This window comes from Hemiscyllium ocellatum, chromosome 19 (genome assembly GCF_020745735.1).
Source record: "Hemiscyllium ocellatum isolate sHemOce1 chromosome 19, sHemOce1.pat.X.cur, whole genome shotgun sequence".
Classification (NCBI taxonomy): domain Eukaryota; kingdom Metazoa; phylum Chordata; class Chondrichthyes; order Orectolobiformes; family Hemiscylliidae; genus Hemiscyllium; species Hemiscyllium ocellatum.
The window spans coordinates 24,451,401-24,477,002 of record NC_083419.1 but is presented as its reverse complement, the minus strand read 5'-3'; the positions used below and the strand labels follow the sequence as shown (position 1 = coordinate 24,477,002).

Sequence of the window (25,602 nt, the reverse complement as noted above, 5' to 3'; positions counted from 1 at the left end):
ATATTATAGGTCACTGACTGATATGGTCTATAGTGAGGAATCTGGGAGAATCACATGAAATGTCCAGTGAGGTCTTTCTCAATGTCGGGATAACTCGCTGTATTTTATGACTAAGTTACAGAAGTCGTGTGGAGATTCTTGCTGGGCAGCAGTGAGATACGTATTAACAGGGATTATTGCTTGTTATTGGCCTCATTAACTGTACATCTTGCCTCGTTAATATATAGCTTCCTATCGTACCAGTTGCAGCAAGGAAAACAGATGCTGAGAACTCCTGAGATGAAAATCAAAGCGGGATACCTGGCACTTTCAGCTTGCTGCTTGCTCCGCCATCTTGGATACCCAGCAGCGACAGATCAGGGCACGCTTCAGGGCTGCAATCACCCCACGTTCTTGGAAGCTGGCAATCAACACATGCCAGCCTCTGTAATACCTTTCCAATTCACTTGCCAAATGCTTCAGCATTTGAAAGTTGTGCAATACAACTGCAAGAACATTTCACATGCAGGGGCAAATATTGGTCTGCCCTACCATTCGTTCTGGCACTTTCTGCCTTTTTAGGAGCTTTCTGGAAAAAGAGAAAAGGGAAGAATTGAATCTGATAAGAATGGGTGGCACAGCTGCTAGTACTAGTGTTGATCTGAGAAAGGTGTTAAGGTGTCCTGAACAAGTGAATAGACATTGCAGTGGCCATTCAGGGTTAGGAGAGCAGGGTGTTGGCTGGGTGAGAATGAATGAGGGAACAGTTGGCATATAATGGTCAGAAGCAAAAAGGGGACGTGAGATAGCTTTGGCAAAAAGGGGTAAAGATAATCAAAAAGCGTTTTTATAAATACAATAAAGACAAAAGAGCAACTAGGGAGAGAGTAGGACCTCTCAAGGATCAGCAAGGCAGCCCGATGTATGGAACCACAGGAGATGGGGGAGATATTAAATGAGTATTTTGCAACAATGTTTACTATGGAGAAGGAAGTGGAAGATATAAAACATGGGGAAATAGATGATGACATCTTGAAAAATGTCCATGTTATAGAGGAGGAGGTGCTGGAAGTCTTCAAATGCATAAAAGTGGATAAATCACCAGGACCTGATTAGGTGTACCCTAAAACTCTGCGAGAAGCTCCATTTCGCCATCCTATTTTGGATCCTTTAGGTACCTGCCTGTAAAGCAAGTTACCAATTTCCCCTTAACTGCCAAGTCTGGGGCAAAGTCATGGACTTTGCAGAGCAAGTTTGGGCTGACAGTGCTTGCCTGGGTCCACAGGATGGCGTAAATGCAAGTGATATTGGTTGTCTCAAGGATAGCTGAGCAGTGACGAGTTCTTCTGCTTATGGTGAATGGCTTAGCATCAGTCAAGAGGGACGCCATAGGGGTGGGTTCTTGGATAAGGAACACGCTTGGGCCAATAACATAAGAAAACTTGAGAGGCCTAACTGAGAAAGACTCATGATGATACTTAATGAATTGTACACTTAGACAAAAAAAATAAAATTCAGCCTTATATTTTAATTTTATCATTGCCTGAAATATTTAAATGTATCACTCAAACTCACACATACGGTGGAATCTTCAGCATATTGAGGACGTCCGCTTGAAGGTAGAAATGGCATTTAATTAGGCAGTGTGTTGGTCTACACCAACCTTACCACCTCAAGACTTAGCTCTGAGTAAGAAGGCCCATGGTCAAAATTTCCACTCCACTGTCAATTAAAACTCTTAAGTTGCTAATCAGGAACCATTTGAGGACCTTGGCCCACATTGCAAGGACCCACACGGCTTGAGATGGGCATGTCAATATGCTGTTTTCCTGGTAGCTGCTACCCTGTGGCGAGCTTACCACTTTGCATGAGGGGTGACTATCCTTGAACAAATACACTCAGTTCCTGATTGAGGGACTAGAAATTGGGGAGGATGCCAACTGGAAATTATATGCCAGCCCCCTGTTTCCAGTCATTCTGACCCCTCTCTTCTTGACTCCCAACTTGAGAAATCTGATTCCTCCCTACTTTTGGTATCATTTATTTTGTCCTGTGTCCTTGGTGATCCTCGGAATCTGATAGATACAGCCACAGCTTCCTCCATGATGTTGCTGAGTGCAAAGTGTGCCTGACTTCTCTTTTGGCAGGTATCGCAGGGCAGGGCTTTCACTCCCTGAACAGCCACTGGTGGCCTTCCCTGGGAGATGTAGAGAAAATCTGGGATTCAGGGAGAGCTTGCCAATTGGCTAGAAAGTTGGCTTGACATTAGGAGACAGAAGCTGGTGGTGGAATGTGGTTTTTTTTCAGACTGGAAGCCTGCAGCATGTGGTGTTCTGCAGGGATCAGTGCTGGGTCCATTGTTGTTTGTCATTTTTATAAATGATTTGGATGAAAATATAGGAAGAAATGCTAGTAATTTCGTGGATGACACCACAACTGATGGTATAGTCGCCATGAGGAAAGTTATCTAAGATTGCAAAAGGATTTTGATCAATTTGACCAATAGGATAAGGATTGCAGATGGAGCTTAATTTAGATGAATGCGAGGTGTTGCAATTTGGTAAGACAAGCAAGAGCAGGACTTGCACAGTAAATGTAGGGCTCTAAGAAGTGTTACAGAACAGAGAGACCTTGTGATTGAGGTACATAGTTCATTAAAAGTTGTGTAACAGCTCAACACAGCTAGACCGAAGCTGTTTGGAATGCTTGCCTTAATTTCTCAGACCGTGGAGTTTAAGAATTGGGATGTCATGTTGCAATTATATGGAATGTTGCTGAGGCCACTTTTTAGAGTACTGTGTATACCTCTGGTCGCCCTGCTATAGGAAGGATATTATTCAATTAGAAAAGATGCAGAAAATATTTACAAATTTGTTACCAGGATTGGAGTAATAAGGAGAGACTGGATAAACTGGGACTTTTTTCACTGGAGCGTAGGTTGTTGAGGGATGACCTTATAAATGTTTATAAAGTCATGAGGGGTAGAGATAAGGTGAATAACAAGGTGTTGTTTTCCCCTGAGGCAAAGGGATTCAAAACTAGAGGGGGTAATTCTAAGGTGATAGGAGAAAGATTTGAAAGGGACCTGAGGGGTGACTTTTTCACACAAATATCCCACAGAGGGTGGTTCATATGTGGAATGAACTGCAAGAGGAAGTGGTAGATGCATCTGCAGTTACAATATTTAAGAGACATTTGGAAAGGAAAAGGTTTAGAAGGATATGGGCCAAGTGCAGACAAATGGGATTAATTTAGTTTGAGAATCTTAGTTGGCATGGGTGAGTTGGACTGAAGGGTCTGTTACTGCGCTGTATGATGCTATGACTTCCATGGGCTTTGTAGCCAGGACTCAAGATCTCCAACACTTCAATAAGATTTTGGCCCATAATTGGCACAATTAATCTTTTTTAATTATATGCCAGATGTCAGTTTGAAATCCAGGTTCATTTGGTCCAATTGCAAAATATTAAAGCACCACAGCTTTAAAAATTATAAAATATTTATTAATATGAAGATTTTATATTTTCAATTTAGATAAGGAGCCAATAGTGTTCATAAAACATTCTCATGAAATAAGTTTTGTTTCCTAAGAGATGTAACCAATTACCAATTTTTTGGCCTGAAGTCTGACACCAAAATTCATGGTACAGCATGGAATGTGCATGGAGGAATATGTCTAATATTTGTCTAGAGCAGACCTTTTGATGGTGAATGCCACAAAAAGTTATTGAAGATGTATAGCTTACTGGCAATCTTCGTGGATGCTACAGAGATCATCCCTTCTCAACCCAAAAAAACAAATTGCTGTCATAACCTGCTCGAGTCAGCATTAAAGTTACAACTTGGCTGATTAGCCTGACCTTTCACCTATTCCAAGATTGTTAAAGTAACTATGTAATTCGATATCAATGGAATGGTTACTCGTGTATGATTATTCCAATACTTTGGATGGAGATTTAACAAGGAGAGCAAGCTAATAAATTTTAAAAAAAGAGTGCCAGGATTTATGCAGATGGTTAACTTCCAAATGTTATGTGTCACATTAACTATTGAGTGATTTTCTTTCTACTCTAACATTTTTCAATAATGTAAATGTATCAAAGAATTTTACTTGTTGGGTGGGCATTGACTTTTATATTACACACAGAACTCTGCTATGCTTGAGGAAAATAGCTGGCAGCTAGCAGTACAGTTTTTTTTCTACTGGCTTGCACTGATTAAAGCAAATATTTGTCTCAAACTGGTATCTCTTGTGCCTTGCTCTCCTGTGTTATGCAATGTCTGTCTCCTATGTTGCAGCAGGATTCAATTCCTGAGCTTATCTGGATTATCCTGCATAAATATCTTTAAGCAATCAATCAAAAATTAAATACACAGTTAAGGAAGCAGTGGATAAAGTTTCAGTGCCTTTACTGAAGGTATCACTACACAGCATTTCAACTGAGAAGTAATAGTTACATGCTGACAAAAATTATTGGGGAGTGGGGGGGGGAAGGTTCATCATTGTAAAAGGGGTCCAATTGGTCCATCATCTCACTTCAGAAACAGTCTTTCTTAGCTGCACACCCTGGCTCTTTAAGCAATGCTTTGTTAGTTCCTTATCATCAAGTACCATCCAATTTCATTTTAAAATTATTTATGGAATCAGCTTCCACACTTTTTCAGTTAGAATGCTCTGGTTCTTTTGCCAATGATTTCAAAAACCTGGAGACTGCACAGATCTTGATAACTGATGGGTGAGACCTGGATTTCGGGTGAGACCAGGCCCCATTTTTGAGAGCTTTTGCTGATGGGGAAAGGAGGTTAGGGCACAATTCACTTATCAATAAATTTGATCAGGGTCATTTGAATTCAGCGCTACATTCAAATAATCTTTGTTTTCACAAGGGCCTTAACTCGGAGTCACACAACTTTAGGGCAGCATCTGATTTACATCTTGGGTTGGTAGGCCCAACTTCAGCCTGCACTCTCCACTCTGGAGAAGAAATCAGGTCTGATGAGGCAGTTTCTTCCAAAGCAGATACAGCAAGCTGGAATATTTTGGAGTCATGCAGGGCAGATAAGGTCCAATGTATTAAATCTGTCAATAAGAGTTAAAAAAATCTTTCTTGCAGTAGCTGTTGACATTGCATTATGGGACTGTTTGCTCTAACGTTAACATTTGGCTGCTGTCCACAGCTTATAATCATTGCAGCAAAGGATATGGGAGTAGGAACTTCTAAGTTCATAGTTTAATTGACCAAAAGATATTATTAAAGGATTTGCTGCATTTGACAGGTGATGAGATGTAAGCAGTGAGGGCCTAAAAATTAGGGAAACAACTTTGATGAAGTCCCAAAGAATGAAACTGTGCACTTTAAACAGCCCACCTCCACCAACAGCAACCCCTGTGGCAATTTCTGATGTGTGTCTAGGATCAGCCGACCCAACTATATCCCTCACCTGCCACCTATGTGTCACAACCAGGACTGGTGAGAATCTTTCTCTCAAGACAGGTGTGACAAACTGGGAGCATTCTTGAATTGTGCTATTTGTCACAGGACCAAAATTCTGCTCTTAAATTTGTGATGTCTGACTATTGAACCATTTGCCAATGGATATACTGTTCCGCTATCTCCTCCATCAATGCTTCTTTCAACTTTGAAGTCCTTGATTTCATTATCTCTTAAACTTCTCTGTACCAAGGAGAATAATCAAACATATTGTGCACAATTTTAAGCTCCAGGAAAGATGGTCAGAGAAAACATAAAGGAGGGAAAGTTTTGCAGAGAGGGTTTATTGGATTGTTATCAGGACTGATAAACTAGAGTTATGAAGAGTTGGAAAAGTTAAGATTGCTAATATGGAACCTTTCATGCAACAATGGCCTACTAGGAACTTAGTCTGTAATATTCACCTCAGGAATAATGCTAGCCCAGCGGCTTTTGCTGTGCAGAGGTGTATTGATTTCCAGTCAACTGGAGCTGGATGGGATGCCAGTTAGGAGTTGGCAGCTTACTGCTTAAATTCAACTGAAATGCGAATTTCAAAATGATCCAGGTTTCCCAACTGATGACTTGGTGCTCATTGAGGACAAAATTAAAAATAATCTTTCAACCCTCCTGATAATTCATCATTTCCCATTTGAGTAAATTCAATATTCAAACCCTGGTTTAGGTATGAATCTGTGATTCAAACATTATGTCTGACTATTGAATGAATTTACAGCTTATAATTTTCAACTATCTCACCTGTCTTTAAGCTGACCTTTCACCCTCTATAGCTTGACTTGATCCAAATCTCCAATGTCGATGTCTCAGCATGCTGTAGGTCCACCTACACATCACCACATGTGCTTGTTAACTTGTCTTTGCTTCAGCAGTGTATTTAATTTAAAATGTTTGAGCTGTGTGTTGTCTATATGGGCTTTCACCTTCTTAGTTCTGCAATCTGTTCCAGCTCTACAACAGTTAAAGAACACTGCATTCCTGAAAATCTGATCTTTTACACATTCACCAATTATTTCACTCCACCCATTGGCAGCTGGGCATTCAGCAGTCAATGGATCATAAAATCAGAAGCATTCAGAGCAGGAATAAGCCATCTGGTCCATCGAGCCTGCTCCACTTAACAATGAGATCATGGCAGGTCTTTATATGGCCATTGCTCCACTATTCTGCCTCTTTCCCGTAATCCATAACTCTCTCATGAAATATCTACCTAACACAGTATCGAACATATTCAATGACCTAATCGCCGCTGCTGTCTGCGGAAGTGCATTTCAAAGATGAATGACTCTCTGAGAGAAGAAATCTAGGTTCTCAGATTTTATTCTGGCCCTAAACCTCTGTACCTCTCCATCTCACATCTGCCCAGTTATAGTCCTTATGGGCAGTGAAAACCAAACTAACCATGTTTATTATTTTATTCCAAAATTACTAAATTACCTTTAAGATTTCACTTTTTGTAAATTTTATCTTCACACAAATCAGCTCAAATGCAAATTACACCTGAATTAATAAGCAAATATGATAAAATTTCAAATAAAAAGCTAACTTTGACATAAAAAATGCACAATGGTATCCCTTCTTCAGCTGACAGTATGACAGTACTTAGCTACATGGTTCCACAATATGCTGTTTCCGAGGGTAGGTCAAGAGTCTATTTCCATCTTTAAATTTCATCTCTGATATTATCATCAGCAACGTGGCCTTTCCCTTGGTTCATGTCAGTGGTGTAGCTTTCCAAAGTTGCTTTTCAATCAACTATTTGGTTAATGGTGTGGTCACTTCTGGAAAAACACGCAGCATTTTAGTGTCTTGCAGCTATGCAAACAAATTTCCAGATTTTAGACCATTTTAGCCAGACTCACATGATACTTCCAATAGCTCCTGGCACTTCCAGGGAGGCAGTGGGATACTCTTAATGTTCTCGGGACATAGATTCAAATCCCACCATAGTAGCTGGTCACAATTCAATTAAAAATCTGGAGTAAAACTCTAGCCCAACAGTAACTGTGTGATCGCTGTTCCTCATTGAAAAAAACATCTAGTTTGCTAATATTCTCTAGGGAAGGAAATCTACTGCTTTTTATCTGGTCTATATATAACTCTGAATCCACAGCAACATGGTTGCTTCTTAACTTACCTCTGGGCAATTTACGATCGGTAGATATTTTGGCCTAGCCTGAGATGCCGATAACCTATAAATGGCCTTTTTAAAAAGTCATGCCAAACAGAACAGAGGAAGGGTCACTCGGCCTGAAACGATAACTCTGATTTCTGTTCTGTCTTCCTTTTTCCTTAACTGGGAATTCTTCCCCTCTTGTGTTAGATAGATGTCTTTGACTGCATCCAGCCTTTTCCCACAACTCTGCTTTCACCCCTTCTGTGGTTGCAGAACTACAAGGGGATCCTCTGTATTCTCATCAACTAACTCAGCTGCCTCAGATATAAATAATATTCCTTCATTGTTGCCAAATTCCCTCATGTATCATTTTAGTAATATGAAGGGATCGGTCCCATTAGGACACACTGATCTATTCCTCGATCCAGCCAAACACATTGGATACCTTTTGTACAAATACGGGAAATACAACACTTGCTTTTTCATCTCTCTGTCCTCATCCTCCAAAGCCCTGGATGTTACTTTCAGGTAAAAGCATGATTAACATGGCTTTCTTTCAATTTATTTATTGCTCACAATGCAACCTATTCTACACTGCTCTTCCGTTTCTGTTTTTATTTCATATTTCTATCTGTAGTTCTTGTGTTTTTATAACACTAGATCTCAATAGAAATGAAATTGGCAGATGTACAATAGGAGACTAATGAGTGATCAGAATCTCTATACAAAATGTTGCTTTTTTGAGCTTGTTAATTACTTTTTTCCACAGTACGTTCATCATACAGAATGCTAAGAATTATCTTCTCCTTACACAAATAATTAATGGTCTTTAAAGGAGAGGTAGTTCAAGTTCAAGCACAATGTACATTCCCACAGCACAGGACGAAAAATTCCAGAGCTACCCGAATGCTGAAAGTAGTAGAAATGGACATGAAACAGAAAACGATGTGCTTAAGTTAGAAGTGACATGGATAACACAATTGCAAACCAGGCTGGTTTAAAAAAAAATTCATGAGATGGGGCATGTATTACCCATCCCTAGTTGCTCCTAGTTGCTCCTCAGAAGGTGATGGTGTGCTGCTTTCTTGAACCACTGCAGTTCATTTGGGGTGGGTGGACTCACGTTGCCTTCGGGAGAGAGTTCCAGGATTTTGGCCTAGCAACATTTGAAGGAACAGCAGTGTAATTCCAATTCAGGGCGGTGAGTGGCTTGGAGAGAAACTCGCATGTGCTGGTATTCCCATGCCTCGTTTTCTTCTAGATTGTAGTGATTGTGTGTTTGGAACATATAAGTTTCAGAGGGGAGTTGACATATTAAATAAGAGAAGTAAAGAGAGTATAATAAAAAGCGGACTGCAGCGGTCAAATTGGCAGCTGACTAGAACTTTCTCAAGGGCAACTAGGGACAGGCAATAAATGCTGGCTAGTCAGCAAAGCCCACATCCCAAAATGAATTTTTAAAAAAAGAGACTGGCAACTTAAAATAAAAGGAAATTCAAAAATCTTCTTTCGGCATATCAATAGCAAAGTAACAAGAAGATGGGCTAATGGTCGGATACTTGGTAGTGTGGATGAGCAGAGGGATCTTGGTGTCCATGTACACAGATCTCTGAAAGTTGCAACCCAAGTAAATAGTGCTGTGAACTGGCTTTTATTGATAGAGGAATTGAGTTTCGGAGTCCTGAGGTCACGTTGCAGTTGTATAAGACTCTGGTGCGGCCGCATCTGGAGTATTGTGTGCAGTTTTGGTCGCCATACTATAGGAAGGATATGGAGGCACTGGAATGGGTGCAGAGGAGGTTTACCAGGATGTGGTATGGTAGGAAGATCATATGAGGAAAGGCTGAGCCACTTGGGGCTGTTTTCATTGGAGAAAAGAAGGTTTAGGGGTGACTTGATAGAGGTGTACAAGATGATTAGGGGTTTAGATAGGGTTGATCATGAGAACCTTTTTCCACGTATGGAGTCAGTATTACGAGGGGGCATAGCTTTAAATTAAGGGGTGGTAGGTATAGGACAGATGTTAGGGGTAGATTCTTTACTCAGCGAGTCGTGAGTTCATGGAATGCCCTGCCAGTAACAGTGGTGAAATCTCCCTCTTTATGGGCATTTAAACGGGCATTGGATAGGCATATGGAAGAAAGTGGGCTCGTGTAGGTTAGGTGGGCTTGGATCGGCGCAACATCGAGGGCCGAAGGGACTGTACTGCACTGTATTTTTCTATGTTTCTATGTTCTAACGATTGGAGCTGATTACAGAAAAGAAAAATGTGATTTCTGCATGGTAGAAAGGAGTATGGCTGAGATATTAAATTAATGCTTTGCATCTCTCTGTTGAAAACAAAAAGGACTTGTATTTTCATAGAATTTTAATTTTTAATAAAATTTGAATTACAAATCACTGTTTCTTTTCGATGTAGGATGCATTAGTTGTTTATAAGGAAGCAATACAGAAGATGCCAAAACAGTTTGCACCACAGAGCTTATACAACATGATGGGTGAGTGTACCAACACATGTCTTGCAATCATGCTGCCACATGTAAAGAAGTGTGTTTGTGTTTTATAATGGTATGTTTGGCCCAATGGGTCTGTAATAATGTCATCTTTTTAATCAAATACTGTAAAGCAGCTCTTCTGAATTAACTAGCCCAGTAATTATATATCATCTTGTGGAACTGGCTCCAGTCAAAAGCTTCATATAAACACTAAGCTGATGGATCTTTCAATCAAAATTAAGCTCAAAGTCATAAGTTGGGTAATTTAAAAAATGATAGTGTAGTCATACAACATATGATGCTTATGAAGTGAAAATTAATTCTTGTTATATTAGTCAAAGTACCACATTAAAAGTGCTTGTTAAACAGAAACTTAAGTTGATCCTGTGTTGGAGACATGTGGTGGTACAAGTACCACTGCAGACACATTACTGCTTGCTCAAAGTTGCAATCTACAAATGCGCTTATTACAGTCAGAAGATGAGTCAAAGTACATTGTAAACTTATTATCATGTCAGGGTGCTTATATTATTGTACCATAATGTGTTACCTTAAGCTATTCAATTTTGTTTGAGTGGGGATAAACAAAAAACAAATAATAGTAAGATGTTAAATTTGCTATTGTGATGAATATCTCCCTAGTCAAGCTTAGATGAAACACTAAATTATGAATACTCTATGGGATTGAAAATATAGTATGAGCATCTCCAATGCTTAAAAACAAATGTTATGGGCTGGATTTTCTGAGGAGTAGCAATCTCTTACGGATTGCCAATCCAGCCCTTTTTAACAAAAGAAGAGAGCTCTGCATTGCTGAAAACAGATTCCACTCAATGTTCCATCAGAAATATGCAACTGTACTTCCATTCTGAGAGATGTTCCATAATGCAGAACTGTCAATGAAGTCAGAGGAAGGGTGATCAGGCAGGGTCTGGCAGCAAGGAGATCGAGTTAGTTCCAATTGGCAATGGTTGTGCGAGGGGGGGGGGGGGGGGGGGGGGGGTGGAGTGGGGGGGGGGAGGAGAAGTGGGAGGTGTCAGGGGTTAGGTCCAATATCAGGGGTGGTGGTTCAGGAGTTGGTCAGGGCAGGGGTGTTAGCTTCCTGACTTGAGTCTTGGGTCCTATGTCAGGTCTTGGGGTGGGGTAACTTGGCGGCTGGTGTGTTGGATCCCCGGGTATTATCCAGTCAGGGTCTGGGGTCTGTAAATAGTTTGGAGAGGTGTAGATGGGCATGTACCAGGAGATGCAATATGAAATCATTTAAATACTTATTCTGGAGTTAGACTACTCATTTAATAGTGCAACATCTCTTCAACAACTATTTCACTGAATTTCATTGGAACCCTCCAAAATCTCTAATTTAATTCAAAATGCTTGGAGAGTTCCAGGCTTTGAGGAATTACCCAGAGAAAAATTCAAATTCCTGGGCTATTCCATCAGAGTCTGCTACGATGAAGGATTCTACAAGCTCTCCATACGCACCTCCCATATACACTAGAATAATGACAGTCTGGCCAATGGAAAATCCGAGCTAACATGCCTGTAGATCTTAACTTGGAACCAATCCTTAAATATCCATTACTATTGTCTCCCTGCTCAGGGTTACATTGTTTCCTCAGGAATGTGATATTAGATTAATGCTATTTTTCTGAGGATGCTGGCCTCCTACCTGTTACAATATATTATTCTTTGGGTTGAATAATGTTTTGGAGGAGTACTGTTGCTGGTGACATGCTTCATTTCTATTTCCAGTCAGCACGGTTGAATTCCAAAAGGTCATTACTCAAACTGGACATCAAAGTACTGTATGCTGGGCTTCTCTGTTGTGTGGAATCTGTCCATTTGTTAACTTGTCATATTATAACGAAGCACAGGAGTTGGACATATTTAAACGATTTTCCTTGGTATTCTTGCGCTATGAGAGAGTATCATTAAAGATACATATTGTTGTGAGCTTTGACCTTCATCTGTACCCACAGGTGAGGCATACATGAGACTGAACAAACTGACGGAGGCTGAGTACTGGTACCTGGAGTCCCTGCATTCCAAGCCTGATCATATCCCTGCCCATCTCACGTATGGAAAGCTTTTGGCACTCACTGTGAGTTCATTGTATTGTCTTTTTCATGCTCTTTACACAACTTGTATTACACAAGTGGTCCCTTGTGAAATGATGCATTCACAAAAGCAAGTCATTAGATCTTAGCACTTACCTTCATAATTTAATATTGAACCATGAGTTATTTAAACTTTTCACACTTTCAGCACATTTTTTTTAACTTGAAAGATGTTCAATATGCTTCTCAAGCAAATTTGATCAATACAAGACCATATTTTTTTCTGACATGTTATAATTATTGTTTTAATTTATTGAACATAATTTGTTGAATAGCAATATGTCTGATTTGTCATATTGCTACAAAAAGTAATTATTATGACCAGCATTTTCCCAATGTTTAATGCAGCAGGCACATTTGGGTGCTAACTCTATTGACTTTAAGATCATGCTGACAGACATTGAAGGAAATTGGTGCACTCCGTTTGTAAGTCCCACTTCATCAGATTTACAAAAATAATGTATGAACCTTCTGTGATGCTAATGTGCTTTGCCCATCTGACAATTGTATCCTACTACCAGGGCAAGTCACTCTGGAATTACTTCAGTTGATTTGACTACTAAACTCCACTGGGAATGTAAGTGTTAGGCTTTTGTAAATAGATACAACAATTTCAATGTGCTTCAGTTTCAACAGCAACATGGCTGTTATATTGAAATTAGTTGTATTCTGCTTCTTATGCTACATTTCACATGACTGGTGATTGATCTTTTTAAGTATTTTTATGCCAGCAGCTCAGATTTCCCAATTTGTTTGAGAAACAAAATCTCCTCAGGTTTTGAGAATGCTCATAATTCTTGTAAATGCAATTGCTCTTTCCAGATATGGGAATAGATTTTTGCAGCAAACAGGTATTTTCATTGTTTATTTTATTTTTGTTTTCTACCTTTTTTATATTCCGTATTTATTTGGCACCAATGCCTGCCAGAATATTTCCTTTATTGACTTGGATTATGTCAGGACTGGGTGCCTAATCATATTCTTCAAATGTAATTGAACAATGAAGTGATTATCTGAAGCTTTCCAACTTGAATACTCTTCATATTTGTGCGTTTGATGCACTGTTTCACTTCACTTTCTGGAGACACTATTTTTGTGAAACCTCTGTTCAATTTGCATATCTCCTAGACTCATGTCAACATTAAATCATGATTAGTCAGAGTAACACATGATTAAAGGAACAAAATGAGCATGTCTGCTTTTCCTCTACAGCTATATTGAATGACCCATTTTCATGAGGCAATATACCCAGTAAAACACTGAAAATAGTAAAATCTTGTTTCAACAGTGGTAGACAAATTGATGTAACATTCAATGATGGGATCTTGAATCTATGTATATAAATAGATGTTCATGTACTCTGTTATGTGATATCAGTCCCCTTGCTGCAGAAGTCTTATCCAGAAAATAATTTCATAGGGACTCAATTGGGAATCATATATGCTCAGGTATTTTAAAAAGTAAGTTTTATCTGGTGAAAGAAAATAAACATATTTTGAAACAGTGCTGTTTATAATCCCAGGATGTCCAAAGGCTCTTCACAGCCAATGAAGCACTTTTAAGATGGAGTCACTGTTGTCATTCAATGACAATAATTTGTGAACAGTGAAGACAATAAGGCAACTAACAAAATCTTTCTTTTGTTTGAGGGATAACTGTTGTTACGGCTATAGAAGGAATATGCACTGCAAATTGTGCTGTGGAATCTTTTGCATCCACCTGAGAGGGCACACACACTTTCTCATCTGAAAGTCAGGTTGACAAAATGTTAAATGGCTTCTGCTACAACAATGAGTAATAACTATGATGCTCGTACCAGCAATCCAGAGATATGACTTCATTGCTTCGTTTATTAATTTGCTTTGGTCCAAGTCATTCCAGACTTCAATTCACTATTTCCTGTGAAAACTACACATCCATTAAAAGCCACATGTATCCTTATTACACTGATATATATCAGTAAAAGGAGGATCCATGTTTTAATTGGTGTTTGATTACTTATCCACTTAAATTAATTAGGACTGAACTGCAAAATTACAACATTAGGCATTGCAATTCATTGCAGCATCCTGGGCATATAAGACACAAAATTGTTTTAAATGAAGTCAATCTCACTTGAATCTTGAACACAAATCTGCAGGTGTGGATGACAAGAATTTGTCACTAAAATTGAAATGTCAGTTTGTATATATCATACTGCCACAGTGAGACACGATGGGATGAGGACTTCTTTTTGCTGATGTGGGAGTTGACCTTATTGCATGTACTATTGCAACATATTTCCATCATATAACAAGAATTTCTTTTGATCTAGAAACTATTTTTCAATTTTCCGTTTTTCACATTTTGCTTATATACTAAATAGAATTAATGTTGAGTGTTTTATCAGACAAAATGTGCTTGGGCTTACCAGTCAGTCAAATTCTACCTAATACTGATTTATGATTGTACATGCCGATTGTATAGTTTAGTCTGTTTATAGCTCTGCCATGTAAAATAAATGACAATGTGTGCTGGGCAAATCCATCAATACGATGCAGTGGAACTTATGTAAATGCATAACATTTAAACAAATGGAAAGTTAGGCAGTATTACGTAAATGTTTACATTACAGATCATTTTACTATGCAATAATTAATGATCTCAACTTTACTATAATTAACATTGTTAAGGAAACAGCATTTCATTTGCAATTGAAGTGACTAAGCATGTGGTTTTCATACGGATCTTTCTGCCTCTGTCTTTCCTCTACTGTTTATCTTGTTTATCGATGTTTCTGCCTGTATGAGAATTGCACACTGACTGGTTTACTTTCACTCCTTGAGTAATGGGAGATCTGGATGAATAATTGTCTCTTTGGGCTGGCTGGGTTTTTCCTTGAAATTTTAGCCGACATATAAAATATTTTGAAGCAAACAATAACACTACAGCAGCTTTACTATTGCTCTAGAAGTTTGTCAAACTAATTTTGTGAAGACAATACTCCTTTACGAAGAAACTATCCTTTAAAAAAATTCTTCAATGTTTGCAGCTCACCGTATACACATTATATTGCTTTGTTTCTTTGTAACATTTTCCCCCATTTCACACACAATATCCTGAACTAAAAAAAACAATGCTTACTTCCCAAGCATCTTGAATTGGTTAGATGACAGTGACAACCGTGGACTAAGCCTCCTGTTTCATTTCCTTTGAGGCAACCATCCAACCTAAATTGACAGGATGATCAGAATTCATGCTGTGCAAGGAATTGTGAAGCATGTTGATTCTTCAAGATGTGGAACAGCATGGAAAATGAACTTTCTGTAAACTTTTCCCATTGATATTCATTTGACCATTTAATGGTTATAAGTTATACCATTAATATTCATTTTACTGTGTAACAGTTATAAGTTATACCATTAATATTCATTTTACTGTGTACAGTTATAAGTTATACCATTGATATTCATTTTACTGTGTAATGGTTATAAGTGTCCTCATTCGGAAGGTTGTATCCTCAGCCTGCTAGTTACAGTGAGATGTTGGAATTCGACAATTGGGACACGTAGGTTTGAGCGCGCATGTTTCAGAATTTTATTTAAAATATTATCAGTACTGGACAAATTCTGGTTAAGGCATGAATAACCACATAAACAACATTTATCAACTATTGTTATATTTTGTACAGATTGATGTTGAAATGAGAACATATGACACTTGTCTATTCATTGCAGCAGAGGAGATTGAGGGGATGGGGGGTGTACATGATTGAGATGTATAAATTTAAGGGGCATTGACAGGAAGGAACTTTCCCCTCAATGGAAGGAGCAATGAAGAAGAGGCATTGGTTTAAGGAGAGCGGCAGGAAGTTCAGAGGGGATGTGAGGAAAACACTTTCATTCAGAGGGTGGTGGGAACTTACTGCCTGTATAGGTGGTAGAGACAGAAACCCTCATAACATTTAAGAAGTATTTAGATGCCAAGCCACAGAAGGTTATGGTCCAACTGCTGGAAAATGGGATTAGAATAGTTAGCCAGTTGTTTTTGACTACCACAGACTCAATGGGCATAATGGTGCTTTTTTTGTTGCTGTAGAGCTCTATGGCTATATATTACATAAGATATTATTTAACCATTCATAAATTAACAAATTTATGACAGTTTAGAATCTGCTCATTTCATGCAATGAAATAGTTTTGTCAGAATTTTTGCTTTGCTGACCCACAACTTATGGTGAAAACTATGAGATATTAAAGCCTTTTCTCAAATAAGATTTATTTGTTAATTCACAGGGGCGTAAGGAAGAAGCTGAAAAGTATTTCTTGCGATCTATCCAGCTTGATCCCACAAAAGGAAACTGCTATATGCATTATGGTGAGTTAACTTTTATTTAAAGTGTTTAACTTGGACCTAGCTTTAGAACAAATCTTGTATAACATGACACATTATCATAGAATGTCACAAACCATTTCACAGTCGATTAATTAACTTGTAGTGTAATTAACTTGTATTTTTTTTTGTAACAATAACTCATGCACAACACAGTTCCACAAACAACAGTAAATGAACAGTCAGTGTGTGTTAGTTGTGTTGATTGAAGGATAAATTAAAGGGACCTGGATTTATAATACCTTCTCAATTTCTGTTTCACCGTGGGCGGCACGGTGGCACAGTGGTTAGCACTGCTGCCTCACAGCGCCTGAGACCCGGGTTCAATTCCCGACTCAGGCGACTAACTGTGTGGAGTTTGCACGTTCTCCCCGTGTCTGCGTGGGTTTCCTCCCACAGTCCAAAGATGTGTGGGTCAGGTGAATTGGCCATGCTAAATTGCCCGTAGTGTTAGGTAAGGGGTAAATGTAGGGGTATGGGTGGGTTGCGCTTCGGCGGGTCAGTGTGGACTTGTTGGGCCAAAGGGCCTGTTTCCACACTGTAAGTAATCTAATCTAATCACTTTCAGCTAAAAGCCACAAAATAGTGGAAGTTTGATTTTTTTTTTGCAGATCATCCATTTCCTCTTCACTCTGTGCAGCTGATCTTAAGAACCCATGCCTTGAGACTCATTTCTGTTCTCATCACCCTTTTTGAGGCTCCATCTTCTAATCCATACAGCACAGTGTTTCACACAACACATCGTGCAAGTTCCTTTTTCAAGTCTTCCATTCTTCTGTTGACCAGTTGTAGAATGGAAGGTTGCTTGCCTTCTGTAGATGTCAGTACTGCCATTCCCATTTGTGGTCAATTTTGATCCCAGACATTTAAATCAATCTACATGAATGGCTCCAAGATGTCCAAAAGAAATTTACAGCCACATCTCTGTCCACATCAAACCATCCCTAATTAGTTATTTAATCATTGCTTTTTATTAAATGAGTTGTCCAATCACATTTAACACCATCACTGAAAGTTTTATTTTCTTACCAATAACTGTAATCAGGAAATAATTCTTCCTTGAGGTGTGCTACATTTCTCTTTACATCCTCTGATCCTGTAATCAAATCGAAAATAAAGAGCCCATTTATATCTGCATTTGCTATATTAAATATTTTTTAGGATTACATCATTGTTCTGGTCAATTATATCCCTGCGTTGAAAGATAAATTGAACTCTTAGTCTTTTTTCATTACTAAGATATCTCAATGTCCCTTGTTTATTTTTGAAATTTCTTGATTGTATTGATACCCTTTCTGGGTTATTGGGCAGAACTATGTTCAAAGGTCTGTATAGGAGTCAAACAACTTGTTTAAATTTTGCACTCGAGAAGAAATCCAAAACTTAAGGCTTGTACATTGACTCTGATTTATGGATTGGAAGGAAAGTGTTTAGAAATGAAAATATACATGCTTATAAAGTGTGGAATTGGCATGGGGCGTGAACAATGGCAAAGAAGTTGGGAAAATATGGCAAGAATGGAAAAATCAGATTTTTGATGTTGAGAAAACAAAATTACATTTTTCCATTTAGGACTTAAGCAATAAGTTCAGGATTAGTGAGTTTTGAGAAGATTTGTAGCTCAGGTTGAGGTTATGGATGTAAGTTTGCTTGCTGAGCTGGAAGGTTCGTTTTCAGATGTTTCATCACCATACTAGGTAACATCATCAGTGAGCTTCTGGTGAAGCACTGATGGTATGGCCTGCTTTTTATTTATGTGTTTAGCTTTCCTTGGGTTGGGGATGCCATTTCCTGTGGTGATGTAATTTCTGGTGGTGATGTCATTTCTGGTTCTTTTTCTCAGGGGGTGATAAATGGAATCCAAGTCAATGGTTTGTTGATAGAGTTCCAGTTGGAGTGCCATGCTTCTAGGAATTCTCATGCATGTCTCTGTTTGGCTTGTCCTAGGTTCAGGATCTTGCTAACACACTGTGACTACCTTGTTTCCATGCATTTGCATTTCATTATTACATGCCTCACTTCTATGAGCTCCCAATTGTCTTCTCCTTACTCAAGAAACTAGATTGTGCCTATACCTGACATGAAATTTGGAAAGTTTACTGGATAGCAGAAGCTCACCTCTTGCTTCTCTGAACATTCAGACAAATCTGTCTTCACACAATCTCTTTTCATGCTTCATGAACAATGCCATCCGCCATCTAATGGGAGTTCATAAGCCTTGGTGAACTGAGTATGCAGTGGCAGACTTAGAGTGAGTGACTGGTGGCCATATGAATGTGAAGTAACAGAGAATATGGAGTGCTTACCTTTGTGGAGTGCAGAAGATCATTGCTGATTGATCTGCACTTTACACTGCTGGGCATTGTGTCTCACTTGGAAGGCTGCACTGACCAGTCTGCTATCTCATCGAGGCTAGCTAACTCTGGTTGCTTGGCTTCGTTTGCTGGTCAGCAAGGAAAAGAATGACCCACCTCTCCACCATGCTGTCCATCAGCACCATGATGTCTTGAACTGCAAAGCAGAGAGTTAACTTAGCTTTCTGGACCTTTTCCTTGGGAAAGCACTGGAACACTTCAAGGTGAGGGGAAGTTCCTGGCTTGTAGCACCTAGAGTGACCTGCAGATAGGTATTGGTGGCATGCACATCTTAAATTCCTGGCAAAAGTGAGCATTGTATCCTCTCCTGTCACATGATTCCACGAGATAGACACATTGTTTAATCAATGAGATAACGAACAGAAGACTGCATGAGGAAAGTCAATATGAGCCATGACAGACTGACCACCAGGAATCTCACTCGAGGAAACATTTTGCCAAAAATTACACACATTCATCCCACAGTATTAAAAAAAATAATAAAATTCATCTTGCAATTTGGTGACATTATGCTTATATCTTTTAAAACTCATTCATGAAATGTGGATGTTGCTGGCAAGGTTAGCATTGATTTCTGAACCATAACTGAGATTAAACAAGTGGTGTTAAGTCATCTTTCTGAATTGCTATTCTCTTTGTGGTGCAGGTACAATAACTGTGTTGTTAGTCAGAAAGCTCCAGGATTTAACCCAGCAGGAATGAAATGACTGTGACCTATTTTATTTATTTATTGATGAGTCTGCTAAATGAAATGTTATGTTTAAAAATAAATTTCCAACTTCTTCATGATCAAAATTTGCAAGTTAGAATTTTGTCTGTAAAATCTTTTTTACCATTTCATGTATTATTGTTTGCAGTGTGATTATATTTAGACATAGTTGGTCTTCTCAGAGACCATAAAATGAAAAGACCATAAGATATTGGAACAGGGGTGGGCCATTTGGCCCCTCGAGCATATTCCGTTACTGAGTAACATCATGGTTGATCTGAAATTTCTTGCATCCTTTTCTGTCTTTTCCTCAGAACTTGATTTCCTATCTGATAAAGAATTTATCTTTCTCTGCCTTAAATATGTACAAGGACACTGGACCCACAGCTCTCTGTTTGAGGCAAAAAAAACCTGCAGACACTGGAATCCAAAATAGATAGGCAGGAGACAGGCAGCATTAGTAAGTGGAGAAGTTGATGTTTCAGGAATAACCCTTCTTCAGAACTTGGGATGGGTGTAAGGGGAGCTGCCGATAGAGGGTGTGGCAGTGGCAGGGTGATGAAGTGGAATAGATGAACACAGGCAGGGGCTATGACGGGGTTAGTCAATGGGAGGAATGAATCTGGTAGGTGGCTGGGAGGGGTGGAAGGGAGGGGAAGGGGCTGGGAAGGGAGTCAGAGGATGGGAAGGGAGATTATTTGCAATTGGAGAAATTAATGTTGAGTCCTCCATGCTGTAGACTGCCCAGGCAGAAGGTGAGGTATTGCTCCTCCAATTTGTAGTTTGGTTCATTGTGGCAATGGAGGAGGCCAAGGATGGTCATGTCAGAAAGGGAGTCAGAAAGGGAATTAAAATGGGCAGTGACTGGGAAGCCTAGTCGGATTCTGCGGGCCTGGCTGAGATGCTTGGTGAACCATTCCCTGAGTTTGCAATCAGTCTTCCTGATCGGAAGTCGACCACATTGGGAGCACCGGATGCAATAAACTAGGTTGGAAGAGATGCAAGTGAATCTATGTCTCACCTGAAAGGACGGTTTAGCACACTGGGTAGAGGTGAGGGGAGTGGTGCACCAGCAGGTTTTGCATATTTTCTGGTTGCAGCGGAAGGTACCTGGGGGTTCGGGGAGGGGAGGGCGGGCACTGGTAGGGAGAGTGGTGCAAACTAAGGACTGTTGAAGGGAACTTTCCTTGCGGAAGGCAGAGAGGGGTGGGGAGGGGAAGATGTTCTTGATGGTGGGGTACAGCATGTGCCCTGTCAAGCTTTATATGTAACATGGGATAACATTGCTCTTATATCAAATGCTGTTCACTATGTCCTAATTATGAAATGCAGTTCATTACACTGCAGTGAGGTCAAGCCACTTTTGGCTACTCTGTGTATCCATTAATAGTGAGGTCTGAATTGAAGTCATTTAAGCATTTTAAATCATTAATGACGTATACCCTGAGATCCAGAATCCGATGTAAGATATAGTATGGTGGCTCAGTAGTTAGCACTGCTACCTTACAGTGCCAGGGACCTGTGTTTAAATTCATCCTTGGGTGACTGTATGCAAATTTCACATTTCTACCTGTGTTTGCATGTGCTTCCTCCCACAATCCAAAGATGTGCAGGTTAGGTGGATTGACCATGGTGTCCAGGGATGTGTAGGTTAGAGGGATTGAAATTTGGAAATGCAGCGACCAGGTGGGACGATCAGTGTGGACTCAATGGGCTGAATGGCCTGCTTCCACCTTGTAGGAATTCTATGAAAATAGTAGTGACTTTCCTTTAAATGATATCAAAAATAATAAAGTATAATCAATTTAGTTTATTTTAGTACTTCAAAATAAATCAAATTGTAAAGATCACATCTGTGTTCATAAATTAAGTAGAGTTGAATTGAAGGACATTCAACATGCAACACATGGTCATAAATTCAGCTGAGAAATTCCAACTGAAAAACATATTTGGTCTAAAAGATTGTGATTTTCAAAAGAGCCTGATCACTGTTTAAATAGAAACTGGAATATCTATAAATTTTATTTTTTGTCTTTCCAACTGAATTTGAATTTTATTATAAACTAATTAGGCACAGCATGTTCTATAGGTGTTGCCACTGCCAGTTTGCTTTTCTGTTAATTCAATGTAACAGAATGAACCTCATTCAAAATAACTCGCAGCAGATTTAAAGCATGAGAGTGAACAAAAAAATCTCTCCTGCATTTTATCCACTAATCAAACTGCCTCATGGCCTTGAAGTGACACTATTGACCATTAGAAGACACATTCTTAATGCATTTGTGTCATATTTTGACTTTTTCCATCTGAGATATTAATCCTATTCATGCTAAAATTGGCGACATAAGATTTTGAGTTTACTGAAATAATAGAGTGAAATATTTCACAACAACATCAGTTTTTAGCTCTTTCGTTGCTATTTTATGTAATTGCACAGCCTGAATATTTTAAATGACCTGATATTATAAATAAGAAAAAAATTGGCGGAGATGGTAGCACAGTAATACAGTTGGAATGTTGACCTTGACAAGTATCGGCAAATGTTGTTAAAAACCCATCTGGACATTAATGTCCTTTAAGGAAGGAATTCTGCCGTCCTTAATTGGTCTGGGTTACTTGTGAGGCCCACAACAATGTGGTTAACTCTTAAGTTCCCTCCAACAATGATTTTAAAAGCCAAACAACTTAAATACAATTAGAGAATAGATAACAAGTACCTACCTTGTCAGTGATGCCCATGTCTCATGAAAGGATAAAGTAAATATTTTCTATAGCACTTTTCATGATCTCAGTACATCTGAAAATACTATATAGACAAAAAACATTCATCATTACTGTGATGTGAAAATGCAGTAGTCAGTTTGTAAACAGCAGGATTTTAGGTTTTAGTGGTGTTGGTTGAGATAAATGTTGTCCAGGATACCAAGGAGAATTCTCTTGCTTTCCTTCACAACTGTGCTATGGCATCCTTCAGGACCTCGTTCAGTTTAAAATGTATCTGAAAGTCAACACTGCTGACAATGCAGCATTCCCATACAGATTATGTCCCATCCCTGGAGTGGACTTGAACACACAGCCCTCTGCCTCAATGCAAGTGTACATTGAACCAAGGTTGGTGTCTCTCCAAATTTAGTGTTCAAAGGTCATTTTCAGTCTCATATTAGTGGAAGTGAAATCAATTTAATAGCTAGATAAAAGCCAGATTTCATACATTAAAATTAAATACTGATCATTAGTTTAAAAAAAAACTCAAAAGCAACAGGGAGCTAAACATAAATAACTAAATTGTACTGTCCCAAATTTTGAGATCATTTTCAATATGTTTTTCTCTAAAGTTGTTAATCTTATGTTGAAATTTACTAATGCTATTGACATGGTAAAATTGTGGCAGACTTACATTTACTAGTCAGCCCAGAATTTTATAGTGTTATTAACAAAACATTTCTGCACCGATTTACTATGAATTCCTGTGCAGCATTTTTACTTCAAACAGCTTTTGTATACTGTTCAGGTGCTTAGGAGGTCTTCAGGGCTGTTACTAATTGTATTTTTTATATCCTAAAGAAAAGACACAAAACATTGCAAAACATTGTCAACAGCATTTTTCAGATTATTTGATTGCTTTTCTTAGACAGACAATTTAATATTAAAATATTAGCCATCCTTTATGTAGTGGCTTCTGTGTTGTGTCAGAAAGCTGTGAAAGTGTACACTGCTGTTAAAATCCACTGTATTAAAATTAACTTTTTTCAAATGCTTTCTGTGGAGAAAATAGCCTTAAGATTTGGAATCATGACAGCTGGCTTGGATTCCCTGGTTCTGTTTCTTGCCATCTTTTGACTAGTAAGTGGCAGATGGAGGTGTTGTTTCTTGCAAGCCAAATAGGAAGCCCCCAGGAAACCGTGGAGTACCAACATGGCTAGATCTTTGTCAGGTTATGGAAAGCTCTGACCCCAGATAGATAGATTGAAGATTGAAAAGAAGTTGGCACTGTTGATTCTAAGAGCCTTGCTTTGTTCCTAAATAAAGTACTTGCATTTTTATGTTTTCTCCCAGGTCAGTTTCTGTTAGAGGAATCTCGTCTGATGGAAGCTGCTCAGATGGCAGAGAGAGCAGCTGAACTGGACAGCACAGAATTTGATGTTGTCTTTAATGCAGCCCACATGCTCAGGTTAGTTTTTTCTTACTAATGGATTGCATCACGAAATACGTTTTGAATTAGCCTGTTGGATACTATGGATCCTGTTATCTGACATAATTTGGAGGGAAAATAAGCTTATTTTATAAAAGAAGAAAGAATTAAGGGCTAATATTTCAATGTGGCAGACTTTCAAATTCATTTAAAAAAGCAGCAGCATCATGCAGTAACTTTGTATCCCTCTGTGCCTAATTTAACTTGGACGTCTTGTATGCTAAAGCATTTTTTAGAAAAACATACATACTTGATCTATGTGACCTTGTATAGAGCTCTGAAGGGCAGGTTGTAGTAAGTGCTTTGCTGGCATGAAGTATTTGGAGAAAGGAAATGATACACTATATACTTTTACAGCTAGTCTGTCTTCTGATGAAGTTCACTTGTAAATGACCAGTGTAACTTTTTTTGCAATGTGTATAAGCTTTCACTGGGAGTCATAAGTGGAAGAGAAAAAAACACAATTGGAAACAATTGCATCCCTTACAAATATTGGCTTCATATGGAGAAAATCATTTCACAAATGACAATATGCAGGTAATCCAGAAAAGTGTGGCCCATAATTTGAGTCAATTCTTTCTCCTGGGGCAACAGGCCAACATTAACTGCTGCATTAATTCTTGGTACAATTACATTTAGACTTTGAGGAATAAAAGGAATAACAATTTTTGCTAAAGTAAAATAAAGAATTGATCAGCATTTAACAGAGAAATGCAGGTTTACTTTTAAGCTTGTAACATTCATAATTGCTGCCTTGACCTGACTGGGGAAGTAACTTTTTATGGAATACAATGTCAGATTTCACTTAGGTTTTCTTGTATATGTCTTCACTCATTGTATTAAATTCAAAAGAATGCACTCATCTTAGATAGTGTTCTGGAATAAACAAAAATAGTACACATCTCACCTGATTTAAATGGTCTCATCTGAGCTTAGTTAGCTAAACCTCACAAAAAGGCTTAAAATTAACAGGAGATTCAACAAGGAGAGACATTTTGTCTGTCTGAGGAGTCTAGAATTGAGGACCATTGTCTTAGGATATGGTTCAGAGGTTTATTAATCTTTGGATCTTGGTGGCTCAATTGATGAGAATATGCAAGGCTAAGATTGATAGAGTTTTTTCAGACACTCATTGGAGAATATGGGAATAGAACAGGAAAGTGAAAATAAGAGAGAAGAATAGCCATAATCTTATTGAATGGCGAAGCAGGCTCGAGGGACCATTTGACTTCCTCCTGCTTTGATTTCTTATGCTACATGAAAACAGGCCTCAGCATGTAAAGCGGACACCTTGACTGTTGCCAGAATGGGTACTGCATATGCTGGAGATTAGAGTCAAGATTAGAGTGGTGCTGGAAAAGCACGTAAGGTCAGGCAGCATCTGAAGAGAAGGAAAATCGACTTTTCGGGCAAAAGCCCTTCATCAGGAAACTGCTTTGGATGCTGTCTGACCTGCTGTGCTTTTCCAGCACCACTCTAATCTTGACCTAATCATTGCTGAGCTGTATCTGGTTCAGGCAGCAAATGGCAAAACTCCATGCTTGGACATTCATCCCTTTTACACTCATCATATTCACTTTGTACCTAATTTAAATAATTTGCAAAGTATTCCATTTATCATTATTACAATGCATAGTACACACAGATACTGTAGGATTTCATTCATTTTTACCTTCAATCAAAGTTTAAAAAACCTTAGAAGAGTTAACACATACTCACATTGCTTAGGCAGTTGTGAAAAGGAGTATTTGATTTGATT

The 25,602-nt window shown here is 38.7% G+C and overlaps 1 protein-coding gene across 1 annotated transcript in view; it reads left to right on the top strand.

Moving 5' to 3' along the window:
- LOC132824664 (protein O-mannosyl-transferase TMTC2-like) overlaps window positions 1–25,602 on the top strand; it is a 183,816-nt gene that overhangs the window by 140,101 nt on the left and 18,113 nt on the right. Inside the window, exons 7-10 of the mRNA XM_060839302.1 lie at window positions 10,004–10,082; window positions 12,059–12,180; window positions 16,471–16,552; window positions 23,708–23,822. Coding sequence (XP_060695285.1) covers window positions 10,004–10,082; window positions 12,059–12,180; window positions 16,471–16,552; window positions 23,708–23,822 — 398 coding nt within the window. The remainder of the gene's footprint in view (window positions 1–10,003; window positions 10,083–12,058; window positions 12,181–16,470; window positions 16,553–23,707; window positions 23,823–25,602) is intronic.